Source organism: Pongo pygmaeus, chromosome 4 (assembly GCF_028885625.2).
Source record: "Pongo pygmaeus isolate AG05252 chromosome 4, NHGRI_mPonPyg2-v2.0_pri, whole genome shotgun sequence".
Lineage (NCBI taxonomy): Eukaryota > Metazoa > Chordata > Mammalia > Primates > Hominidae > Pongo > Pongo pygmaeus.
In genome coordinates this window covers 176,897,042-176,924,706 of record NC_072377.2, presented here as the reverse complement: position 1 = coordinate 176,924,706, position 27,665 = coordinate 176,897,042, and the positions used below count along the sequence as shown (strand labels likewise).

At 38.9% G+C, this 27,665-nt stretch overlaps 1 protein-coding gene across 7 annotated transcripts in view; it reads left to right on the top strand.

Moving 5' to 3' along the window:
• FBXW11 (F-box and WD repeat domain containing 11) overlaps positions 1-27,665 on the top strand; it is a 148,052-nt gene that overhangs the window by 87,048 nt on the left and 33,339 nt on the right. For 4 of the 7 annotated variants that reach the window (XM_054488684.2, XM_054488679.2, XM_063665371.1 and 1 more), the window contains 4 exons: positions 8,249-8,311; positions 11,834-12,059; positions 22,419-22,605; positions 23,430-23,520. In XM_054488684.2, coding sequence (XP_054344659.1) covers positions 8,249-8,311; positions 11,834-12,059; positions 22,419-22,605; positions 23,430-23,520 — 567 coding nt within the window. The remainder of the gene's footprint in view (positions 1-8,248; positions 8,312-11,833; positions 12,060-22,418; positions 22,606-23,429; positions 23,521-27,665) is intronic. The other 3 variants (XM_054488686.2, XM_054488681.2, XM_063665370.1) reach the window with 1 other exon arrangement.

The window sequence follows — 27,665 nt, the reverse complement described above, 5'->3', positions numbered from 1 at the left end:
TTCCTATGTTTTAGTGTTTGTCCGGAGAGGGGAGAAGATTTCTAGTCAAGCTGTTTGATGGTGGTTGCGTTAATGTATGTGCACATATGGCCTTCTTCCTTCTGAATTGCCTTGTTTGTTTGAGAGATAGGAACTGCTATTTTAGACAAACTTATCTCTTCTTTTTCAAAATGAATACTTCTGGCTTTCTAGTGATTTTAATTCCCAGCAATGTGTTGGCAAGATTTGGGTTTTAGGGGCCTACGTGTAGGTAACAAGAACAATGAAAAGGTATTTGGTTTGCCTTTACCAGTCATTGTTCTATGTATTTATCTTTGGAATTTATAGCAAGTAATAATTGGCGGAATATATTTAGATTTTTCTACTTAGCCTAATCTTAAATATGTAATAATCTGTTCCTGATTTCTAACTATATTTGGAATTTTCTTCTGTGACCTATATCAGTTTTTACAAAATGCTCCATGGAAAATTGAGAATATGTAGTCTCTTATTGGGTAGAAATTTTGAGATATATCTAGTAAATCAGGCCCCTCCCTCCCTCCCTGCCTCGTTTGTTTGTTTCTTTTTGGTCGCCTTCATCTATCAAAGCTGGAAAGGTATTTAAAAAATAAAATTTCCAACTTTTCCCCTTTATGTACTGTTGCTTGGTGTGGTGACTTACCTGTAATCCCAGTGACTTGGGAAGCTGAGACAGGAGGATCACTTGAGCCTGGGAGTTTGAGATCAGCTTGGGCAACATAGCAAGACCCTGTCTCTAAAAAATTTTAAAAAATTAGTTGGGTGTTATGGTGTGAGCCTGTAGTCCTAGCTACTCAGGAGGCTGGGTGGGAAGATTGCTTGAGCCCAGGAGTTCGAGGTTGTAGTGAGCTATGATCATGCCTCTGTACTTCAGCCTGGGTGACAAAGGGGAACCCTGACTCTTAAAAAGCACTCTTCTTTTTGAATTTTGCTTTTCAGAGATTTAAAATGTAAATATTGCTCTCCTTGCAATAAAGACCCTTGCTTTCCTTTAATTTGAATTTTTCTGCTATGTTTTTGCTCATTTCTTTTAGCCTTTTTTATATGAATTTGTTATTTTGCTTACCTTTGTGTTTAGGGGGTCTCCTCAATTCAGCTTTGTTTTATTAAAACATTCTGGCTGCAGTCTATTAAATTGATTGCATAGGCCAAAACCAGCAGTTGGAAAACACCTAAGACACATTTTTCTGTGTGGAAAGTACATTGATTTCTGAGTAGAACAGGCTTAGGTCTGAATCCTGTGTCTCTCATTTACTAGCTGTGTGACTCTTAACTGTTAGTTACTTAATGCAGAATTTGCAGCATTTTTAAAGCAGGAAATTGGTTCCTCATATAATTCTCAAAGTAGGGAATTTTCCAATTGAAATATATTCTGTGTCAGTTCGTGGCTCCTACTGTTAAACATATATCACTGCTAAGAGCCTGTTGTACCTATACATAAACTAAATGAAAATGGAGGCTAGGTCATTGGAACCAGCCTACCACTTCCGTTGATTGGTATGAAAGAGAGAAGGGGGAATGTACAGAAGAGATTCTGGGATTATTGAAATGCTCTGAAGAAAGAATGAATTCTAGGTGGTAGCTGAAATTCCATAGCAGACACAGTATTGCTGTACTAAATTACCCAGTTGATGAAAACATCTTGACAAGTTTTCACGTCACAATATTGTGTGATTTTTTTTGTTTGTTTGTTTTAGAATGATGATGCAATGGGGTACACTTTCTCAGGTTTCGTTTGGTTTTATATAGAATTCAGTTTCAGAAATGTAATTTACATCTGGGCTACCTAGAATGCATTCGTTTCCCAGGGTGAAGACTTTTTGCATTGGGGTCGCCACGTTCATGAAAATGCATAGATAAAAAGGAAAGTTACTTTTGCTGATCTGTTTATCATATTAAAAAAACACACTATATGTATTTTCAGTTATTTTTTATTTTGTTTATTAGTATTATTGCTTTTTTATAGAGATGAAGCTTGCTCTGTTGCCCGGGCTGGAGTGCATTGGCATGATCTTAGCTTATTGAAGCCTCAAACTTCTGAGATCCTCTCACCTTAGCCTTCTGAGTAGTTACGAGGCTTGGCTTATTTTTAAATTTTTTTAAGAGATAGAGTCTCACTGTGTTGTGCAGGATGGTCTCAAACTCCTCGCCTCAGGCAGTCCTCCTCCCTCGGCCTCCAAAGTGCTGGGATTTACAGGAGTAAATCCACTGTGCGCAGCCCTTCAGAGTTGTTTTTTTTTTTTTTTTTAAATAGCAGTGTGGAATTTGATTATTCTTCCCATCGTCTTTCACTGAACATATTTGATCAGTTGGCATGAAATTTCCAAATCTGACTCTGAGGATAATGGAGACCTGACTAAATGAACTAACCAGACAACCGTCCAAACCAATCATCCTTAGAATGGAAACTTATGCTACTTCCAGTTATGTTCAGAATTCAGTTTATGAAGACAGAGTAACTCTGCCTGTGTTTTCTCTTCTTTTCTTTTTTTTTGTTTTTTTGAGACAGAGTCTTTCTCTGTTGCCCAGACTGGAGTGCAGTGGTGCGATCTTCCCTCACTGCAACCTCTGCCTCCTAGGTTCAAGAGATTCTTCTGCCTCAGCCTCCCAAGTAGCTGAGACTACAGGCATGTGCCACCATGCCTGGCTAATTTTTGTATTTTTAGTAGAGATGGGGTTTCACCATGTTGGCCAGGATGGTCTCGAACTCCTGGCTTCAAGTGATCTGCCCACTTCAGCCTCCCAAAGTGCTGGGATTACAGGCATGAGCCACTGTGCCCAGCCTGTGTTTCCTTTGTGATGGTGGGAAGAGTGTCTTTGAAACAAGATTAGGATCTTCATTGTGCTGCAAATAGCTATAATATATATGCAGTCTAACTGGGAAGGTAGTGTCTTACAGAGTCTAGCTTTGAATCTTGATACTTTTTGATGCATGACCCAAGGCAAGTTGTGTAACGTTTCTGAGCTATGGTTCTCCCGATGTGTAAAACAGGATATAGGTGCTATCATACAAGGTCGTCGTTAAAGGTAATTTATATAAAGTTTCTATCACAATGCCTGACCATCATAGGCAATCATTAAATAACAATTATTTTCTCTATTCTTCTTTGGAGCTACTTGATAAAGTATATAGTTGGTCATGTTTTTAATATCCAGTGAATGACTGGTTTCATAATTTTTACTTGCAAAGGACACCCAGGAACAGGCATTAGAGTATTGTGGTATTTGGTAGTTATGAAATATCACATATTGGGATGGAGTCTGTCATGATACCATCAGTGCAGCTTGCTTACTTAGGTTGGTGCTACCACATGGGCTGCATCATTTTGCCATAGCAATGATTTTTGAGCAGAGATAGATCAGAATTACTTGGAGAACTTGAAAGGAAAACGTATGCCTAGGCTCCATCTGCTCCATGGTCAGCTGTATATATATGGCTTCCTGTTATTTATAGTCCTCATTCATGCCCCAAGTCCACGGACCTCTAGTAAAGAATCACTGATAACCATGATAACCATGGTTTTCCAAATATGTATTTAATGGCAAGCAGGACATAGCCCTGAATTTAGATATCAACATACTTCGTGAATTACCCTACCATGGCGAGGTCAGGATGTATGTGAAGAGCATCACAGACTGTCACACGGGCCAAGGAAAGATGCCAAGGAGAAAGAAGGGCCAGGCCTGAGATAGTAGTATTCTCCCACGGTGTCAAGTTTAGGAGCCCACATCCCTAGAGCACTGGTTTTCAAGTGGAGAGAGTGATTTAGCCCCCTTCCCTGGGACATTTGGCAATCTGGAGACATTTTTGATTCTCACAGTTCAGAGGGTGTGGAATGCTCCTGGCACAGGCACTGGCCAAGGATGCTGCTAACCTTCTATAATGCACACAGCAGCCCCACAACAAAGAAATATCCATCTCAAAATGGCAATAGTACTAAAATTGATCTGCCTGAGAGTCTAGCTTCTTCTTCCTAGATTATATCTTTGATTGGTAGTAGTATCAGAATAATAGGAGGGTCTGCATTGTAATCTATTTACATGTGATGCTCCTTGGTAGACATAAAAGGAAGGAAATGATGAGAAGGGTAGAAAGTAAACTGGTTGGTATTTCAAATAACTTTTCCTTCTCATAAGTGTTGGAGACTTAAAGAGGATTTCAACTCTCAGATTGGCCATGGTTTCACATAAGAGTTTGGATGTAGGAAATGACCTTTCTTTTCTCTTGGGAAGCTCATTGTTTTTTCTTACCTCACCCTTGAACCTGTGACCTTTTGTCTCTTGCCTTTAAGGAATAAAATTCAAAGTGATTAAAAAAATTATAGCTTCCATAAGATAATTTTCTATTCTTGCCATCACCACTTATTCCTGCGACCCTGTGTACGGATTGAGTATCCCTTATCTGCTTGGGACCAAAAGTGTTTCTGATTTTGGAAATGTACAGATTTTAGAATATCTGCATTATACTTTTGGAATTAGGATTTTTGCATGTGGGATGCTCAACCTGTAGCAGGCTGAGAAAGATGATGGGGAACAGGAGAGGACTGTATTGTATTTAACAAAGTGGGTGTTTCCTTTGTCTCCCAAAAGCATTTGGTGAAGAGAGAGGAAGGAATTACGCCAGGCTGTTACTCTAGTCCAGTGTTTGCCAATATGTGCTGAGCTATTATTAATAGATATTATTATAAAATGGGGGCTGTCCATGTCCAACAAACTTGGGAAAGTTGGATTAAATGAATTTAACCTAATTTTAAAATAATAGTACATTATAGAACCTTTTGTATCTTAATGGAGTGTATTGTAACTTCTGAGAGACAGATATATATATAAAATATATCTCTGAATAGAATATATATATTTACACACACACAGAGAGAGAGAGAGAGAGAGTCTAGAGTGCAAGGATGTGTATAGCATTTCTCTAATTTCTAAACCTAATTAGAGGCTTGGATGCTTTTTTCTCCAGACATTTTTTGCATTGCCTGGAATCCTCTGGATCCTCTGGTCAGTGTAGCTTGAGAGCAGCATTTTCCCTTTGGTGTCTTCTCCTGAAACCTTTATAAAAGAAGTTGAAAAGTATGTGGGATGGGAGAACTATTGCAGCCCCCATGGTTTTATTAAATTTTATTAAATTGTATGTCTAGCCTCCTTTATGAAGCCTTAAGACAATAGCTGCTGTTTTCTTCAGGGGGTTGTTTCCTTATCAACCATATAAGTAAACATCATTTCTCTGTTTTGGAATAAATGAAGAGTGAAATTTTCTCACTGTGAAGAGTTGTTTCATGTATAGTGTACAGGGACGTCTGACATTTCTTGTGTTTCCATCTTAAGTAAAGAAAATATTAAGGTGGTTTAGGTCACAATAGCTCTGGAGGATTCTGGCTCCTATATTTCAAAAGCTTTTAGTTTAAAACATATATATATCTCTTGGCTGGGTGCGGTGGCTCATGCCTGTAATCCCAACACTTTGGGAGGCTGAGGCGAGCGGATCACGAGTTCAAGAGATCGAGACCATCCTGGCCAACATGATGAAACCCTGTCTCTACTAAAAATACAAAAATTAGCTGGGCATGGTGGTGTGTGCCTGTAGTCCCAGCTACTCAGGAGGCTGAGGCAGGAGAGTCGCTTGAAGCCGGGAGGCGGAGGTTGCAGTGAGTTGAGATCGCACCATTGCACTCCAGCCTGGCGACAGAGCGAGACTCCGTATTAAAAAAAAAAAAAACCACCACAAAAAACAGAAAACAAAACAAAACCATATATACATCCCTCATATGTTTCCTCTGCAGTACCTGGAGACATGGGGTGGGGACTGACTTCCCATCTCTTCCACTTAATTCCTCATTCCTTTCTGTGCTCCACCTTTCATGTTTCCAGCCATTTGTTCTCCTTACCACTCTTAGAACCTAGACATTGTGGCCTTGCAAGACGGCTTTGTAACTGCCAAACTCAGGGGATGCTGTACTGAGTCACTGCTCCCCCTTTCTTTATTCCCCTGAGGAAACCTGCTTGCTTTAGTTACCCTTAGGTCCCTTCAAGATAGCAATGAAAAGATTACATGGAGAGACCTCCATAAATACTACCTTTGTTTCCTTGTTCTTCATCCCATTCAGAATTACTTACTGCTTTCACCACTCCAGTCCTGTTTTGGACTCTTGGACACACTGCCTTCCTCTCTAGCTCATGGCTGGTTTTTACATAGAGCCCCACCCTCCTGTCCCTCTCCCTCATTGTGGACCTTGATGCTGTGGGGTTTATAAGATTTTACTGAGAAAGCCCGGTTTTCCCCATAGGCAGCCATCTGGAGCATCCTGTCAAAATCTCTGAAATTAGAAAAGCGTAAGAAGATAACACGGGAAAAGTAGCATCTTCTTTTTTTTTTTTTCCTCATTTTTTTTTTTAAATTATACTTTTAAGTTCTAGGGTACATGTACACAACGTGCAGGTTTGTTACATATGTATACATGCGCCATGTTGGTATGCTGCACCCATTAACTTGTCATTTACATTAGGTATATCTCCTAATGCTATCCCCCCACCTCCCCCCACCCCACGACAGGCCCCAGTGTGTGACGTTCCCCTTCCTGTGTCTCCAGTGTTCTCATTGTTCAATTCCCACCTATGAGTGAGAACATGCAGTGTTTGGTTTTTTGTCCTTGTGATAGTTTGCTGAGAATGATGGTTTCCAGCTTCATCCATGTCCCTACAAAGGACATGAACTCATCATTTTTTATGGCTGCATAGTATTCCATGGTGTGTTTGTGCTACATTTTCTTAATCTAGTCTATCATTGATGGACATTTGGGTTGGTTCCAAGTCTTTGCTATTGTGAATAATGCCGCAGTGAAAAGTAGCATCTTCAAATCGGAGAGTGAAGTAATGTTTTTTGGAATACCCATTATGCACTAAGCATTGTGTAGGGCAGTCTCCATCCCCACAACAACTCTGTGTGTTTGTATTTGTTCCCAGGGTAAAAGAACTTGCTCAGGCTCACACACACACGCACACACACACACACACATTGAATGAGTGACCAAATCAGGAATCCAACTTCTCTTTGGCTTCAAAGCCTTTGACTTTCCTATTCCGTCATACTGCATTCCTGATCAGAGCCAGTTTTGTGAGCTGTAGAGTGGCTAGTGTTCAGTGGTGATTCTTACATCATTACCTACATTGGTATTTTCAAATGGATTGTTTGGAAATACTGTATAAATAGTCCAAACATTTTAGGACTTGTAGAACATAAAGGAAAAAATAGGGAAAATTTGAGAGAGGCTTATTCCCTAAAGACAACAAACAAGATCTTGTAAACACTGATACCTTAAATAGATGTATAATATCCTTTGGAATAATACTATTGAGAGAAATGTTGTTTAAATTTTATACCCCAGTCTTATAATTTTAGGTTTTGGAAGGAATTTAGAGAGACTGCTATCCATAAATGAGTTGTTACTCCTTTCAGAGCACAACTAGCCCACTTCCCCTTCTCATTAAGTTTCCATTTAGCCATTAGGTGGGAGCTTCAAAAGGGAAAATCCAATCATGTATAATCTCTAGTTAATGGGCATCTATTGAGCGACTGGGTCACCAGAAAGAATAATTACACAGTACCTCTTTGTGCAGTAAACACAAAAATCAAAAGCTAATGCATTCCCAAGGCAAGCCAGATTGTTACTGGCTAACAGCATCCTCCTCTTCAAGGAGAAGGTTGGGGCACCCACTATGCTTGCTAGCGGAGATTGCAAAGCCATTCCAGAAAAACAAGGCTGTCAAGGGAGGAAAGACGAAGGCAAGGGGGGCTTCCAAGGCTTTGCTACTTCTAATTGCGGATTCCTTGGGGTGCATTACTGAATAGCAGACCTTCTAGTAAATGTTTTGGGCAATCATCGGAAACTTCATGGGTCTTTGGAATTTCTTGTCACAAGTACAAAAACAGTGACGACTGAGGTTGAGCTTCAGCTTTACTCCCACAATTTAGCCTTTTTTTCTAAGCACACCCAACCTTTGTAAATAATGACTTTATGCTTGCTTTTGTCTAACCACTAACTTTATTGATTTATGAAAGATGAGCATATCTCCCTTGACCCAAAATGGCATGTGTTAGCCACAAAGCCAAATAGTTCTTGGGTTTGTATTGGTACACTCTAGTTTGGGTTTTCAAAATTATTTCTTGTAGTTATTTAGGATTTGCAAAACTTGGTATAATTCAAATAACCTGTTTTTCCCCCCCTAGAACACTTCAGTTATGGAAGATCAAAATGAAGATGAGTCCCCAAAGAAAAATACTCTTTGGCAGGTAGGAATGACGGCGCACAGATTAGATAGCAACTGACTGTAGCTAGGATGCTCCCTCAGTTAATGTCCTCAGTGGAATCAAGAGCCAAGCATTTTTGTTTCCTTTTGTGCGGTTTTGCTAGTTTCAGAATCCACCCTAATTTATCTTCATTCCATAGGGAATTGTCATTACAAATATGCTGAATAATTTTGGAGTTTCCACAAAGATTCTGAAGTGGCTGTAGCCTAAAATGTTCTGTCTGTGGCCTCTGCCTAAGCCAAAGATGGACAGTGATGGCATCCTTTGTCACCAGAATGGCACCATGCCACACACCAGTATATACATGGATGGCCTTTTCTGCTTTTGCTCTCAACCTTTACTCCTCTCTCCCATTTCCATTAGTTTGCCTTTTCCTTTTAAGCTCGTCTCCTTCTCCCTTGGCTCTAGTTTAAGGTTTGCCAGTTTTCTTCCCAATTTCCCAGGTCGTGTGTGTGTGTGTGTGTGTGTGTATGTGTGTGTATGTGTGTGTGGTTGGGGGTTTGGGGAGCAAGCAAAGTTTCACGATGTGGTGTTTTATCAACCATGCTGGTACACATGGCTTTCCCCTTCATGAAGACACGATTAAAAGCAAAACAAATCTAAATCTGAAGATAATAATGTAAAAATAAATTCTCTGGGTTCATTTGATTTGAAACTGAAAAGATAGATTAGTTGCAGGAACAAAGTGCACCCAACACATTTAAGAGGAAATGAAGCAAAGAAAAACAATGCTAGGAAGAGCTTGCTGGGCTGAGCACGTGGTTGGAAATAGCATATTGAAAATGTGCATAGAATAGTGCACATGCCGTTATTTTCTTCTTAACACTGTGTACAGACTGAGTTTTGTACCCTCCACGTTTATTATTTTGCAGTGGGATGCTCTTCATTTACTATGATTTTTCAATTGGCAGTGGTTCTTCACACTTTAGCTTTCAGTTTTTCCTTCATTTATCTTTCAGTCAACTAGTTAATAGTTATACAAACACTCTAGGGAGGCCAGATGATTAGGAACTTGTCTGTAAATAAAATAAAACTTTTGCTTATCAAATGAATTAATGGCTGTGAAAGTACTTTGTAAATTATAAAGCAGTACACAAATGCAAGTTGTTATCATTATATTTAACCTGTTATGAACCATTATTTTGGCAAGTTATTTGGAATCAAATATAGAAATAAAGGGGGAAGGAAAACATATGTAGTTTTCTTTCTTAAGATAAGGCACTTTTGAGATTTTGATGTATATCCTTTACTCTGTCATGGTGTGTTCCCCTTGTCATGAATTACTGTGATCATATGTTTTATAAAATCCTGGATCTTGCCTTTTGTTTCTTGATATTATTTCATAAGCATGTTCTGTTGCTATAAAAATATTCTTTTTTTTTTTTTTTTGACGCAGTCTTGCTGTGCACCCCAGGCTGGAGTGCAGTGATGCGACCTCAGCTCACTGCACCCTCCGCCTCCCAGGTTCAAGCATTTCTCCTGCCTCAGCCTCCTGAGTAGCTGGGATTACAGGCGCCCGCCACTATGCCTGGCTAATTCTTTTTATATTTTTAGTAGAGACAGGGTTTCACCATGTTGGCCAGAGTGGTCTCGAACTCCTGACCTTAAGTGATCCAGCCAACTTGGCCTCCCAAAGTGCTGGAATTACAGGCGTGAGACACCATGCCTGGTCAAAATCTTACTTTATATGCTAATTTTAGTGGCTTACATTATAGCTCTTAATGGTGATGTGTTAGAATTTGTTTTAAATAGTTGCCTGTAATTGGGCAGTTATTTCTAACTTTTCCTTGTTATATTGTGGTGGACATCCTTATGCTTAAAGCAACTTAGATGCCCCTTATTCTTGCCAATATTCATCACAGCAAAGACTTTTCATCTCTATTTTGAACTTACTTTTTGGATCTGTTAAGACTCAAATGTCTTAGTATAAGCAAAATTTCAAAATCCTTGTTCAATGCTTCCCCCTGGTGGTACCTGGTGTCAGTGAGCTTTTTCCTCACCCAAGATACAAGGGAAGAAACATTCCTCGACAATGGGGCGGTAAGATAAATTGAGTGGAAGATACATGCCTTCCCATCTTATACCTCTAAATATGGACGTAAGAACTTCAGACACGATTTTTTGTCAAGGAAGACTGAAGAGTTCTTTGGATATTTATAAAGGATGTTTTCTCTGGGATGGATTTAGTCCACTTTAAGTTAGGGGACATACTGATAGTGAAAGCTCTTGGTTCATTCCATGTAAGACTCCTGAGATAAGTTCCTAATGGAATTAATAGGTATTTGTAATTCAACTCTTCAGTTCTTAGAATTATCTTTTGTGTTATTTTTTCTGGTATTATGTATGAGGAGGCTGTCAGAAGAGTGGTTGACAGATAGCTTGACAAATGTTTGACAAAAGTATTGAGGTTATTTTGTTTTTAGACAGGGAGGTTACTGTACTTCATAGTAGTTGTGGTTTGAGTCTAGTGATTGAGATTATTTTTAATGTTACTGTCCAGATGCAGTGTATGTAGTTTCAGTTTTAAAAAATATATACTGATTTTATGTAAGGACTTGTAGGAAGATTTGATGAGAAATGCATTGTTAGTATAAGAGTCTGTGAGTTGTCCATAAACCACCTACGTAAGATGCAGAACTTTTCAGGTATACATGGTTTATTTACCTTGGGTCACTTTCTGGGAAGGTAATCAGAAGAAGGATGGGAAAGTCTAAACTGTTTTGCCGGATTAGTAGCCCTGGGAAACAGTATGGAGGAGATTGAAACTGTTGGGTAAAATGAAGCTTTTTGGATTGAATTGCTTTCAGGTTTCAACACAACACAGCTTATCTTTGTTATATAGACCTGTGGTTCTCAACATGTGGTCCCTAAAGTGTAGTCTGTGGACCAGCGGCATCAGCATTGCTGGGAAACTTGTTAGAAATACAAATTCATGGGCTCCACTCCAGACTAATAAAACCAAAACCTATAGGGTGGGACCCAGCAATCTGTGTGTTTAACAATTCCTCCTGTTATTCTGATGCTAGCTCAAGTTTGAGAACCATTAGCGTAGATGTATGTAGCATTAACTTTCAACTTTGAGGAAGTAAAACAAACTGTTAATAATCAATCAGTTGCCACTTTGCCAAGTTGAGCAGTTTCTCTAAGATGGTTATCTCCAGCATTAGCTATCTTTGGAGACGTTAATTTATAAATATCCCATGTATAGAGATACCTGGTATATATCTTTGGAGCATCATTTTGTAGTAAGCATTGGAAAATGATAATTTAAGGTGCCTTTTAGAAATAGCTATAATTTTGGCATTTCCTGTAGTGACTAATTTGAGGACACAGACCCTGAATACATTTTTAATTCCTGAATGAATTAATAAAGGAATGAGTTTGGCTTTAGGGTAAAAGTGGCATTTTAAGATTAAATACACAGGGTGGAAAATATTTCTAATGAAATATTAATTAGGTTTCTTTCCTTGTTAAACTAATTTTTTTTTTGTTTTTCTAAAATAGATAAGTAATGGAACATCATCTGTGATCGTCTCCAGAAAGAGGCCATCAGAAGGAAACTATCAAAAAGAAAAAGACTTGTGTATTAAATATTTTGACCAGTGGTCTGAATCAGATCAAGTGGAATTTGTGGAACATCTTATTTCACGAATGTGTCATTATCAGCATGGACATATTAACTCTTACCTGAAGCCCATGTTGCAGCGGGACTTTATTACCGCTTTACCAGGTAACTGTACTTGTCTTTTCAAAAGCTGAGTAGTTGAAGAATGCCCGGCCCAAGGACCTAGGTGGATATTTATGAAATGATTGAATGAGTACCGTGTGAGGCAGCATTTCTTTGGGACACATAACTTTAATATATGGAACTTGAGGAATTATAATTTAGTATCTATCTAGGAAACATAGGCAGTATCTTTAATAGTGTTCATTATTGGCCGGGCGCAGTGGCTCAACACCTGTAATCCCAGCACTTTGGGAGGCCAAGGCAGGTGGATCACCTGAGGTCAGCAGTTCGATACCAGCCTGGCCAACATGGTGAAACCCTGTCTTTACTAAAAGTACAAAAATTAGCCGGGGGTAGTGGCGGATGCCTGTAATCCCAGCTACTCAGGAGGGTGAGGCGGGAGATAGCTTGAACCTGGGAGGTGGAGCTTGCAGTGAGCTGAGATCGTACCACTGCACTCCAGCCTGGGTGACAAGAGCGAGACTCTGTCTCAAAAAAAAAAAAAAAATGGTGTTCATTATTGGTCATAACTGTTGCTTCATTTGGTCTGTTGAATGAGTTAGTGGATATACTTTTTATTTTGATGTAGTTTAGAGTCTGCACTTTGCCTTTGTGTGTAATTTTCAAAAAACTGGTACTCTTTTCCCTTCAAACGTAGTTTGTATGTTTGGGAAGTGTCCCAAAAGTTTAGGACATTCGTTTGTATCTGAAGTGGCACTTAAGGAATGGCAAAAATATATTGGGAAAACTGGTAGCATGTCTTTATTATATTTCTCAAAAGCTGTTTCTGCATCCTCTCCCTCACTACTGTCTTCCCATATATGTCTCATACACACATAGGTGTATACACGCGCACACACACACATCTGGTTAAATTTACTTTGATTTTTAAAAGTAGACTTTATATTTTTAGAGCAGTTTGAGGTTCAGATCAAAATCGAAGGGAAAATGCAGAGAATTCCCATATTCACATAACCCGTTCCCTCAGCCTGCCCCACTGTCAGCATTGCACAGCAGAGCAGTACATTTGTTACAATTCATGAACCTAAGCTGTCACATCATTATTACCCCAAATTCATAGGTTACATTAGGGTTTACTCTTGCTGTCATTCATTTTGTGGGTTTGGTCAAATGTATAATGACATATATCTGCCTTAAGAGTCTCCTGCAGAATGGTTTCACTGTGTTCCACCTATTTATTTCCCTTTGATTTTTAAAAAATAATTTAAAATTTGTTGTATTCTGTACCACCTTTTTGTTTTTCCCAATGAAGGGCATCTTGCTGTGTGGGCCAGGCTGGCCTTGAGCTCCTGGGCTCAAGTGATAGTCCAGCCTCAGCCTCCTGAGTAGCTGGTACTACAGGCATGCACCACTGTGCTGAACTCCCCTTTGAATATGATTAATCATGAATTTTTTTCTGTTTCTATATTTTTTAAAAAAGTTCTCAATTTAAATTTGGCTAGGTAAGATACAGAGATTTCACTCCTATAGAGAATGCTGGCCAGAATGTTTTCCTCTGATGTGGCCAGTGTAGTGTGTGGTTAAAATTGCCATGTCAAAATAAGCCTAGAAGTAGCCAGGAATGAGCCAGTACGATTACCACAACCCTAGCCCTTGTTAGAGCTACAGGATAGCTTCTTAAAGAGTAGCTCCTCCCTTAGCCTATCTGTGATTTATAGAACATTAGGACTCTGTGTTCTAAGTACTTCCACAGCAAACAAGACCCGGGCTCAGGCCTGAGGCCTGAAACCTGAGGCTGCAAATTGATAAACCAGCTTCTGATTTCTAATCTCTCTTCCAAAACATGTAAGTTTACCTTCTACAATGGGAGTTGTAAGGATATTTGAGAGTTAGCTTAGAAAAATTTGACACTGCCGTTCTTTTTATGCTGAAATGTAGCATGACTTGCTCATTTCTTCCATTAGAATCTCTAGAAAAGCAAAACGTAAATCCTCTGTTTCTAGAATCATACTATTTAATTGCTGAAGGGGATCTTAGCCATCACTTAGTCCTGTTTTTCATTGTGTAGATTAGGAAGCCAAGGAGAAGTTAATTGGGTGAGATGCCCAGAATCACACATCTTGATTATAGTGGTGGTGACGTGAATGATGGTAGGGGTTGGTTCAAAAATTAGTACAAAGGCTAAGGAAAATTTCTTAAATTGGCCCCAAGTACTGAATGTAAGGATTACAACTCAGTTCAATAATTCTCACTTTTAATGATGAGGGAGGGATCCAGGGAGGGGGAGATGGAGACATGCTTTTGATTGCGTGAGAGAGAATTACAGGGGAATGGAAGTAAGGTGAGGCGTGTACATATGATGCAGCTTCTCTATATGTACAGAACTCAAACCCAGAAACCTGTGGAAACAGGCTGCATCTCACACCAAGAAAAGACAGAGTCGCTTTTTAAGTTGGTGATTGTATTTATCCCTCATAAGTGATTTTAACTGAGGAGAGGATGCCTTCATTTTTCTCAAGCAATTCAATTTATTGTTTGTCTTCCACCGTTTTGGTTTTATTTTCTTCCCTGTAATTTGCTTCTCAAACGTCTTAGAGTGCCAGGGAACTCACCTTATATTTGCAGAGTAGCCACAAGGTGGCACTGTTGAAATTCTCTTGATTTTTCAGAGTATAGTTCAGAGGCAACCCCATCTCTTAGGGAGTATACAGCCTTGGAGAAGAAGCAGAACAGATGAACATGTGTTATGTATATAAATATGGTTAGTATAATTGCATACAATTCAGTTTTCATTACAGCGAATGTTAAGGCATTGTCCATATCTCTGTTAAAGTGGAATTTTGTGGTATTGAATACTACATGAAATGAATGGACCATTGGCTGGGAAATGGAAATACTTTAGTTAAAATGCTATTTGTTTTAACAGGACTTGATCTGAACATATATACATATGTCAGTATATATCATACATATGAATCTAATAGCTGAGGACAAGCTGGCCAAGTTGATTGTGTTAGTTAGTATCTAGTAGACCTAGATTAAACATGGCATTAGTTCCTTAACACAGACTCTGCCTTAAGAGCATCACAGGAGAAACAGGTCCGTGTCCATGTTCATACTTAGATTTAATAATGTGTGGAGCAACTTATTATACTAGTTTGGTGTTTCATTTTTACTGTACATCATCTTGAGTTTGAGGTTTTACACTATTGAAATTAACAGTCAACTTACGACTTCATTTGATTGTGAAAACCATTAATTCTGTAAAAATTATAATTTTAGCTTTTAAATGCTTGCTGTGAATATCATACCTGTCAGTATAGGGAAAATGGAAAATGTTTGTGGTCTCTGGCTCCTTTTGGCTCAGTGGAAAAAGTGATAATTATGATATGCCTTTCTAAAAATCATAGTAAATGTTTAGTCTGCAATGTCAATTTCTGCAGGCTGAGTTTGCGGTTTGTAAGAACTGTTGTTAATGGGAAAATTCATACCATGTAAAGCAGGGACAGATTGTACTTCAAAAAGGATGATAAGCATTGGTGATCTGTTTGTTGAGGTGTCTAAGCAATTAAGAGTTTTGAAACACTTGGCTTTCTGGCCCTGGTTTATTCAATTGTCTTATCCCCAAGAAAGGATGATAAGCCATTATGGACCATAAATGTGACAGAGATTAGATTAAAGGTCCTAGGAGATGTGGAAGAAACAGAGCATAGATGAAGCTTTAGGTTGGGTACACTGCCAGAGCAGCATGACAGGAAAAAGCATGGGTGCTGGAGTCACACAGGCCCTTGGTTTGAATCCTAGCCCTTACACTTTACAGCTGTGTGGTTCCACTTTTTGGAGCCTCAGTTTCCTCATCTGTGTGGGAATAATAGTAATACTTTATGGGTATTGTGAGGATTAATGATAATATATTATAATATGCCTGGCATCTATTGGGTACTCTGAGGATGGCAGCTTAAAAAAAAGCCCAGAGAGGCAGGAAACACCTGCTTGTCCAGAGGTAGTCAGATTTATTGCTAGAAAATTTTAATTATTTACCCACTGATTTCCAAATTGATTCATTCTGACATCATATAGGTGTGTGTCACTTTGTTGTTTTGTTTCCTGGGTGTTTTATGGAAAAAAGATGTTAGACTTTGTGACCTGAGCTTCTTTTCACTTCATTTCTGTCTGAAACCTTAGGTTGGTGTTTTCCAAGTGAAAGGCATCCGTTGAGGGACTGTTGCTGTTAGCAATTGCATTGTTTTCTTTTAAAACGTTTAGAACTTCAGATTTTACAACTAGCTTTGTGACTAGGGAGGGGGAAGGGATAGCACGGGTGGGTGGGAAAGGAAGTTTCTTTGCAGCTGCTCTTTGAAATGCATTTCTAAAATAATAAAAGTTTCTGTAATTGTATGATCTAAGCAGCTGTGTTAAAACTGGTTGTAGTCAAGGGCATTTAATTGACATTTGAGTTTCATTTTGATACAGTGTTATTTACATATTGAGCTTTGAAATTTGTGCCTTTTAATTGTTTTAATTTATTATTGAAGTTTTTCCAGACTTTCATCTGGTTCCTGTAATTAGCAACAGCAGCATGTCTTCAGCACTGTGTGCGAAGTATTATGGCCTCAATTTTCTGAGGCTGTAATGTGTCCTCTTGTTGCCTTAGGAAGAGGGGGTGGTGGTGAGAGATGGGGGAGTCTCAGCATGATAGAGTAATGAGAGCCAGACATAGGTACTTCAGAAAATGCTAGTTTTAACACCTCAAAGCACTTTTTAGCCCAGGCAAATGGACCGTCTTATTCAGTAACCTCTTTGTCCTGAATAGGCTTGAAACCAGAAAGTTACATGCTCTGCATGGCTCCTGAGGGTGGCCACTCTAAGGTACCTGAATAGAGATTGTGTGATTCCTGTTCTTCTCAAAACATTTAAGGGGCCATGAGACTTATACCAAGAAAATAGAAGGGGGCTTAGCTTTTTGCTGGAGGAGATGCGTAGTATTTTTTCTGCAGAAGGTAACGAGAAGAATATTGTGTATCGGCCTTGTCCATTGATATCTGCTGAGAGGATTTGGGGGAGAGGAGAACAAAGACTGATATTTCTTGGGTAAACTTCTTATTTACCCAGCTCCTTACGTATGCTGTCTTATTAACTTTTGCAACAAGACTGTGAGATTCCCTCTATGTAAAATGAGGGTATGTAGAATACCTATCTCAGAAGATTATTGTGAAGATTATACGATGTAATTTATTTCAGACATTTAATATCATTCTGATATTATGGAAGACTGAGATCCTAAAAGGAAAACTGATCTGCTTAAGGTCACACAACTAGCAGTTGACAGCACTGAGATTCAACCTAGTTTATCTGACTTTCAGGCAGTGTGTTTTTCACAAGACTAAAACATGCTGCCTCATAGAAGGAGGAAATGCATTGAAAGTATCAGACAAAGGAAATAGGTCAAATCTCATAGATATCACTGAGATGTTGCTTAATTGGAGTGATGGCATTTGAAAGAGGAAGAAAGAAGTATTAGTAAGGGATTTATTTCTGTAAAAACTCATTGATAGCCTAGTTGTGAGCAATTGATGGGGGAATCAAAGAGGACTAAAAGGGATATCATTGCTATAAACCAATAGTTCCCAATATTTCAGCATTATCTAGTGGCACTTCTTAAAAATACAGATTCCTGGCTGGGCACGGTGGCTCACACCTGTAATCCCAGCACTTTGGGAGGCCAAGTTGGGCGGATCATGAGGTCAAGAGATCGAGACTATCCTGGCCAACATGGTGAAACCCCGTCTGTACTAAAAATACAAAAATTAGCTGGACATGGTGGTGTGTGCCTGTAGTCCCAGCTACTTGGGAGGCTGAGGCAGGAGAATCGCTTGAACCCAGGAGCTGGAGGTTGCAGTGAGCTGAGATCCCACCGCTGCACTCCATACTGGCGACAAGAGTGAGAATCTGTCTCCATTAAAAAAAAAAAAAAAAAAAAGTCCAGATTCCTGGGCCTTACCGTCTAGAGATTCTGATTTTGTAGGTCAGGAGAAGATTGGGGGAATCTTTTCTTGTTGCTGTTGTTTTGAAAATCAGTAACCCTGAGTTGAGTCAGATACAACCACACAGGCTTATAGACCACCCAATAGGTTTAAGGTTTGGGTGCTGCTTTCCCATCACAGATGATGGGGATGTTGCAGCCTTTGAGGTTTGAAAAGGCGAGTACCTAATGCATTCTTTTTATTTTTTTTTAAAAAAGACAGAGTCTTGCACTGTAACCCAGGCTAGAGTGCAGTGGCGTGATCTCCACTTACTGCAACCTCCACCTCCTAGGTTCAAGTGATTCTCGTGCCTCATCCTCCCAAGTAGCTGGGATTACAGGCGTGTACCACCATGGCTAATTTTTGTATATTTAGTAGAGATGGAGTTTTGCCATGTTGGCCAGGCCGGTCTCAAACTCCTGGACTCAAGCGATCCGCCCATCTCGGCCTCCCAAAGTTCTAGGATTACAAGTGTGAGCCACCATGCAGCCCCTAATGCATCCTTGTCTTGCCGTTTGTTTCACCTGTCAGAGAGCAGAGGGTTCTAGAGGGGAATTAGTTTGAGATGTGTTTATAACCAATTAGGAGGATTTGGGTTAATGATGTGAAGTTTATATTACTTTAAACATGGCTGTGTTCTCAGCCTGGGCAACATAGTGAGATCCTGTCTCTACTAAAAATTTTTTTAAAAAACATTAGCCTGGCATGGTAGTGCACACTTGTAGTCTCAGCTACTAGGGAGGCTGAGGCAGGAGGATCACTTGATTCTGGAAGGTCAAGGCTGTAGTGAGCCATGATCATGTCACTGCACTCCAGCCTGGGCAACAGAGTGAGACACTGTAAATAGCTATGTTCTAATATTAAGTGTAGAAACCAGAAAAGGAAGATAGATAAGTACCCCAGCCTTAGAAAGATTGAAAGAGCTAAGTCTGTTAGTCCACGGCTAGAGACTGAACGAAAATATGATAAAAGAAGGCTGACGGATTCTGCAGTTTGAAATTCTGATGAATAATTTGTCAGTCCTAGTGATGGAGAGGCACAAGTAGAACCCCATGTGATTATCCTTGGATTTCCCTGATTTTAAGTAAACATAGAAGATGGAAGAAAGGCAGCCAGGCGCAGTGGCTCACGCATGTAATCCCAGCACTTTCAAGGCCAAGGCAGGAGGATTGCTTGAGCCCAGGAGTTGGAGACCATCCCGGGCAATATAGTGAGACCTCATCTCTACAAATGATAAAAAAATTAGCTGGGTGTGGGGGCATGTGCCTGTAGTCTTAGTTACTTGGGAGGTTGAGGTGGGAGGATTGCTTGAACCCAGGAGTTTGAGGTGGCAGTGAGCCATGATTGTGCCACTGTACTCCTACTTGGGTGATAGAGTGAGTCCCTGTGAAACCTTTAAGAATGGTACCGAGAAGACCAAACTCCAAATAATGTAAAATTGTCCAAAATGTTGAAGTAAATTGAAAGAGTTGAAAACAAAATAATTAACTATTTGGAGCAAGATTATAAAGAATGAAGGGATAGTGTGCTTAGAATAGATAGTATAGTGATAATAGAAAGAAACAACATATTTTCACTCCCATTAACCTAATCCCACCACCCCCCAACCCAAGAATAATGGCTTTAAAACAAAGGTTAGCAAAGTTGTATTTGAGAAAGATATGAAGATATTTAGCAATCACATAGCTCCTATAAACAAGCAGGCCTAAATACATTGTATGCCTGGATAGTGGCAAAACCTGTGGTTGTGATTTTTCAAATTGTAGAACATTGTGAAGTAACTGAAAACCAGTATGCAGAACTATTGGGTACAATTGTGCCCTGTACAGCTTGTACAGTTGCACATGGTAGTCTTGCATGATAGCACCAGAGATGATTGATGAGCAGACCTCCTGGTTTTAAGAATTGGAGAAGGTGTTTTTGGGGGATTTAGCTATTAAATTTGATGTTGTACTTTAGCAGAATTCTTAGATGAGTTTCAAAGGCTAATCAGCCTCTGAAAAGATTGTGTATGGTTGTGTAAACCTAGAAGGGTGTATACAGAATGTGAAAAGTGGTTCCCATCTCTGGGAAATGGGGTTTAGGGATTTAAAAATTTTTGCTCATCTATACTTTATAAATTTTCTATAATGAACATGAACTAGGTATGTTTAAAAGGGTAACCAAGCAGCTAGTGTAGTAAACTGCAGCACGGGAACATGAAAGCAGCCATACCATACTCACCTTATTTCCTTTTTGGATAAAGTTACCAGGCTAGTAGGTAGGTCTGAAGAATGATGTAAATAGATGGTAGTATCATCATCAGCTGGTTTTTCCAAATGCTTCTGAGGACAGAATAGAGAGATATGGGCTGGGCAATGGCACATATAGATGACTACAGACCGGATGGCGCAGTGTGGGTGCCCTGGGCATATTGATGAGTGCATCAGTGTTAGCTTGGAGGGAAATATTATAATAATAGGTACTAATAGCTAGTGTCATGGGTGCTGTCCTTGGTTCTGACCCGTTTAACATGTTTGCCAACATGGTTTAACATGTTTGCCTTAGTACTTTAGCCCATCATGCAGGTCTGGTGTGGAATACCCACTCTTCTGGGTGTGACAAAAATCAGAATTCTAGAAACTGAAATGGATGGGTCAGACAAAGCTTTGAAGGTGAATTATAGTAGGGATAAATATAAACCACACAAAGCTGCCCCCCACCTTTCCAACTAGCTGTACAAATAGAGCATTCGGGAAAATTGTTTTAATAGATGTTTTTGGGGGAGAGGCCTGGGATTTTATTCTAACTTACTGCCATCTTAGGTGTCTTCTGTGATATGACTATCAGATGAAGGCAGTGCAGCCTTTGACCACATTAACTGTAATATAAATGACATGCAGGAAAGGACAGTGGTCCCAGTGTAGTCTTTATTCTTAGACCATAGCTTGGGTCTTTGATCTAGTCCAGAGTAAGAGAATTTTGGTATATGAAGGACCTGGAACTTATAACCAATGGTATAATAATAGTCATTCTTAGAATTGAAGGAACTTTAGTTTGTAAAGCATTTTTCATGCATCATCTCATTTTGATATTTTCAGAATCAAGTAGAGATTATTATCCTAATCTTATACAGATGAGGAAACTGAGACTCTGAAAGTTTAATAATTTACCTACATCTGGCCTTTCAACAACCAAGTTTAGTGCTATTATACTACTTCTAATTATTTTGAGAAAAGAGAACAGATATTAACCTTGTAGAGTGCTTTATTGTCTATAAAATGTTTTTGTAAAACTGTTGAATTTGATTCTGACAGTGTAAGAAAGGACAGTTGTTACTGGTGATTACCATTTTGTATGTTAGGGCACAAAAATTCAAGGCACAGGGATGTTTCAGTGTTTGTTTCATGTCATAGAACTAGTAAGTGGTGAACCTGGGACTTGAAATGGGAATTTTCTGATGATAAGTTCTGTGTTCTTGTCCCTACACAGAATAAGCTTGGGGAGAAGCTTTATTTCTTGCAACTATAGAAGACATACTTACCGCCACAGGATGGGAGTTTACAGGTGGCAGCAGTGGTGGCCATGTTGATCATCTTCCCATTGTGAATGTCAGGCAGAGGCTGAAAGTGGTTTTCTTTGAGAGTATCCTTGTATCATGGGAGGTTGAAGCCAATGACCTCTAAGATTCTAGGATTTGTAGACAAGGGGCTGTTGCTTTTGAGGATTGTCCCCATCTGTTTAGGAACAGAAAATGGATACTCACGAAAGGGAGATGAAAAGATTGACAAAAATACATTTAAGCACAATCGACTTTAATTCTTGGATTGCCATTTAACTTTTCGTAAGTTTCTCAAGATGAGTCGGTGTTTTGTCTTTTTTGTCTTCTGACCTCCCAGGGATTCACACCGGGTATGGATTAATGGGGATATGATTTGTTATGAGAGACAGTGAGTAAGATGGGAATGAACACAAACTTTGAAGCAAGAAATCTGAGTTCCAGTAGTAAAGCCAAGGGAGTATAAAATCTTCAGTTCTTTACCTCTCTGTGCTTCATCTGTCAAATTTGGGGCGTCATTGCCCCATAGGATTGCTGTGAGAGTTATATAAAAGAAAATGAAAAGTCTTATCATAATATTTGACAAATACAGAACTGTCCAAGGTCAGTTTTTACACACAGAGAAGAGTTGCTATCAATTGTTTTATCGTAAAAAATCAGAACCAAAAAGAAGTGTATATGTTTATGTACTCATGGATTTGAGTATCTGTAGAACTTTTGATATGACTAAAATATTTTACTTGGTTCAGGATTTCTTTATTCCTCTTATCTTTAAGGAAATGATGGCTGGTACCTTTCTATCTCTCTTCCCATTCCTTCATTCCCTTTTCTGTTTTGTAGAGCAAGGCTTAGATCACATAGCAGAAAACATTCTTTCGTACCTGGATGCCAGGTCTCTGTGTGCAGCAGAGCTGGTATGTAAAGAATGGCAGCGAGTGATCTCAGAAGGAATGCTTTGGAAGAAGCTGATTGAACGAATGGTACGCACTGATCCCCTATGGAAAGGACTTTCAGAAAGAAGAGGGTGGTAAGTACTTGGGTTGCTTGTTCCCTTGAAAAAATTTCATTGACGTAGAGTCAGCTTGATTACTCAAAAATGCAATTATACTTGCAAATGTGCTGGCCTATTTTTAAAAAGGGGGGAAAATGAGTGGTCAAAAGTTGGAAGAAAAAGTTAAAGCTGTTAAAATTTCTCCCTCTGAAATGTTTATTTCCTTTATTAACTGTATTACATAGTTTGAATGGGATTTGGCTTTTCAAAGCTATGTATTTATGTTTTTTCCTTCACATTTTGCTTAGGTGATGATACCATTACCAAAATATAGATATGACAAAAATATGAGAAAGTCAGGTAGTGCCATTTTGTTGTTTGTTATTACTGCTGGTTGAGGAAGTAATAACAGTGATAGGATTTTTCAGAGAAAACTGGTAACTCTGATGCAGCTTTACAGCTAGCTCTATGCTGTATGGCCCAGTTAGCAAAGAGAAAGAGAGAGCTACAGACAGAGGTGCATATAGGGCTGTATTTTCCTTATGGGAGGAAGTTTGATGTGTACTAAGTTAGATTTTTCACAAAGCTACATTAGCACTTTTTATTAAACTCTATGGAATGAAAGGCTAGATTGTTATATATTAGTACTCAGAAAACAAGATCAGGATTTTGTTAGAGAGCTGTGAATTGAGCTAAACTTGTCTGTAACATGTAAATTTGTCAGAAATCCTGCTTTTGAACTGTTAAAACTCAATGCAAGTTAAAAGACATGAAAGATATATCTTTGTCAGCACGATGTTTAGATAAAATTCACCCTTTTATGTGCAAAAATGTAATATCTGTTTGTTTTTATTTGCTAGGGATCAGTACCTGTTTAAAAACAGACCCACAGATGGCCCTCCAAATTCATTTTATAGGTCATTATACCCAAAGATTATCCAGGATATAGAGGTAACTTTATGATTTATCTGTTTTATGGGCTCTTTGTTTCTTGTTCTCAACTTTTTATGTTGCCTTAGAGTGTTCTTTTGTTCTAAAATCGTAGAACTAATAATTTGTTTTAAAAGTTGAGCTTTTGGAGTAAATGTGTCATGTATATAATCTGCAGCTATTCTTCAGAGAAAATAATGTCTTTTGCAAAGAATATCTAACTTTTCTAAAACATGAAATGCTTCTGCAAGGCTGCCAGTTAATTCAAACCTTAATCTAAAATCACCTTTTTATTCTAATCTGATAAATTTTCCAAAATCCAAGGCCCCGTTTTTTAAAGTAAGCATCGTTTTACATTTTTGAGCCATCTCTAGAGAACTAGAGAAGGCACATTTCAAGTTTTCTCTGTACATTACTCATAGTTTTTCATAAACATGACTCATATCATTCTAAGCAATAGTTAAGTGGATTTTATAGGGCAAATTATGCTCCTGGACCATTTTGGATTTGAGCGTAACTTCACTAGACCAGTAAAACTCTGTAAACTTGATGAGAAACATTGGAGATGTTTGATATCGTTCATGTGTTCTAATTAGTTCAGTTTTACTATTTTAGCCTTTTTCCTTGAACCAGGAAAGACATGCACAGGCATTTCTCATTAACTCTTTCACATGTGTTCTTGGCAGGTCTTGGTTACTTCACTGTTTCCTCCTTGGCAGAAAAGTTTAGCCTTTGCTAGGCAATGCAATATCACCCATAAAGTTGTACTCAGTTTCCCAAATGTGAAGTAATCCTCTCCCCCAGGTGATAGACATAAAAGTTATTGTGCCAGAATTCATTAACGGAGAAACATGTGCTTTTTCGGACCCCTCCCCCCTTCCAGGCAGATGTGAATAATGGAATCATTCCATTAATTTTAAATCTGAATGTGACTGGAATATCATTATTTAAAGCACAAACTGTCTTGAATATTCTCCTCTCTGAAATGATCTATAAAGTAACCCTTTAAGGAGGTTAAATAAAAACTTTCACTAGATAAATCATAAAGTTTAAGAATTAATTGACCATTGGCAGTTCCAAACTTAGAATAAGTTGCCCCTGCAGTGCTAGTGGCTGAGACATGGTGTTAACTTTAATCTTATGTTGATGTGTGTGTATTGTAGGGGAGATGGGGCTGTCTCTTATCCCAGGTAGTTGTACTAAGGCATTTCTTATGTACACATCTTATAAACTACATTACCCTCTGTTTTTTTTTTCCGTTGATGAGGGGCAACTATTTACAAAGTTATTTCCAGACTTCTTTGAATAATTTTATCAAAAAAATTCTTTGAAAAGAATGATGTTTAAAGTTAATTATGAACAAACAGGAACCTTGGAAGAACTCTGATCAGGTTGAAGATGTGGCAACATAGATTATTTTATTGAATCCTCATGACTGCTTAGAATTCACAATGTGAATTCAGTATTCCGTGGCATGACAGTATGTGCCACCACCTGCCATCATCACTTCTTCAGGCTGAAATGATAGTTTAAAGCAGGAGAGGAGGCAGGTGTGAGGGGAAACAGCTCTGTGGGAAAACCCTGTGCGACACCGCCTCTACATCATGGTGGTCTACTCAGTGGTTCTTAAAGTGTGGTTTGGAAAAACCCACTGGTTGGCCACAAAAGTCTTCTCCAGATTTTTGTGGGCTAGACCTCTTGATGTAAGGGATGGTGTTTATACTTTGATATATGCGCTACTAGTAATAATCATAAAAGTAGTGTACCACTAATAGCATTTACTTATGCCAGATACTTTGTTAACTACTTTATAATGCATTTTCTCTTTTAACATTTTGGACAAAACCTGAAAGGTAGGCCAAGTACTTATTTAAATTTGAGGAAACCTTAGAAGGTTAAAAAGTTTAAACAGTTTAGTCAGGATCACACAGCTAGTGGGTAATTGAGAGTCTGTGATCAACCATATACCCTTCTACCCTTAATACGAGTTTTTAACAATAGACCACTGCTACCACCTCAAAATAGATTTTTTTACTCCCATTTTGGGAGTGTGTTTTGTTCTGTCTGGAATAAAACAGAATATATAGAGTTAGATGTAGAGAGTTCTTCCAGTGATCCATGGGTCAAATGAGAGACTCTCATGGGCTTGGCTCTGTCCATATGACTGGTATGAAATCCTCACAAGCAGACTATAATAATTACAAATACCCACTTCGAGTCCTTGCATATATCAAACCATGTTGGGTGATTTACACAGATTATTGTTTTTTATTCTTACAACAAGGTGCATGTTATTATCTTTATAATAAGGGGAAACTGAGACTAAAAGGAGTTTTAGGACTTGCTGCATAGTTAAGTAGAAGAGATGGGATGGGCTTTTAACTGAGGTCTGTCTAGCTCTATCCAGGCTGAGAGTTGTTGTTTGTCATTTTCAGAGTGGAAAATTCAGGAAGTGAGGGAGAAAGAGGCATGTTTTATGCCTGCTGAATTTCAAGGTTGTCTTTGCCTCTTTCTCTAATTGTGTGAATACTCAGTGTCCTTGACTGTTTGTTGAAAAAAGGGTATGAGTTAAGATCTGATTAGTGGGGCCCTGTTTTAGTCCAGTTATAGGAAAGTAATAGGGTTTTAAGCACACTGCAGAAAGATAAATGACACTTGGAATGTCAAGTGGCTGTTTATGTCCCCGCTCCTTCCCCAGTTGCCTGTACATAGCTTCAGAGTCTCTTGTGTTGTTTCCCTTAGACTTTGCAAGGTTGCCAGTTCACAACACCTTTTTCTTTTTTTCCTTCTTCCTCCACCTCGACAGCTTGGCTTATGTGCCAGCTCCTGTAATCTGTATGTTCCCAGATTTGGCTCTGATGAGGAGAAAGGAAATGTTCATCTCTGAATCTGCCCTTCTACATTGACCCACCGAAAACTGGCTTAATTTTAAGGGAAAATAGAGAACCTGGCTTAGTGCGGCCAACTCCTGTTATTCAGGAAATGAGGATGTGAGAAATGGAGTCTGGGGAGAATAAATAAAAGTATTGTAAGCTTTCTGCAAAGGCTCATCTCGCCTGGGTGTTCTTGCCACACATAGAGAGGGTTTAGAGGGCCTCTGAATTGAGAAAGAATTCCTAGAAAACCTGAGGCTCACTCCTAAAAGAAGCAGCCATATTCTCCTTTGCTGTCTAGAGTCTTAGTTATTGCTGTTATTATTATTGTTGTTACCATTAATGGTGGGCTGACTGCTAGATACTTTGCTACAAGTGATTTAATTTAATCCTCAAATTGTCAAAGCTGAGATTCTTACTTCAAAGCCCATGCTGCTTTCACTCTAGCGTGCCCTCAATTGTCTATTAACAGAGAGATGGGAGTTGTTACAACAGCCCTAGAGTTCTGGTATTCTGAACTTGGATTTTTCTCTTTTGCCATTTGAGTAGTGACAAACTCCTCCAAGTAATCTACCTTCTTCCTCTCTTCATTCATTGCATTAACGCCTTTGGAGTGCTCTTCTTGGACAGACCACTGGGAAAATGATGGTGTATTGTATCACACCTTTTAATAAGCCACATTTTATTCAGGGAAAGTGGGGAGCTTTTTTGTGGTTTGCAAACCTGATATTAACATTGTCCTGACCAGAAAATGTCAAAACTTGCCCACCCACCCAGTTGTGTTTAGGCTTCTAAAAATAATGTTATTCCTCCATACTCAGACATCTGTTTTCACTCTATTGCCAATTTAAATGCCGCTGTATACTCTGTGTATCATGGCTACTTTCCCAGTATTTTGAAAATTTGCGCAGGGTAAGGGGATTTTACAAGTTCTCAAAAACATGAAATATTCCTGTACAGTAGCCATACCACATGATGGCTAAGTGAAATGATAGGTATCCACATAAAGAGTGCACCTGTGTATGACCTCTCTTCCTGCTGCTGGCATTAAGGTAATGGTTGGATTCCATTTGAAAGCTGAGCCTCTTCCTGGGAATGGTTAGGGAAGGCTCAGGCTTATTAGCATTAAATATCAGGCTAGACTGAGACAACAATTTCTGGCAACTTTGTGAGAATATGTGTATTTGTTGCCGCCCACTTTTTTTTGGTTAATGTTTTCAACAACTGAAGAAGAACATAACTGCTACCATTTGCTGGCACCATAATGAGAAGTTACATACATAATCTCATTTG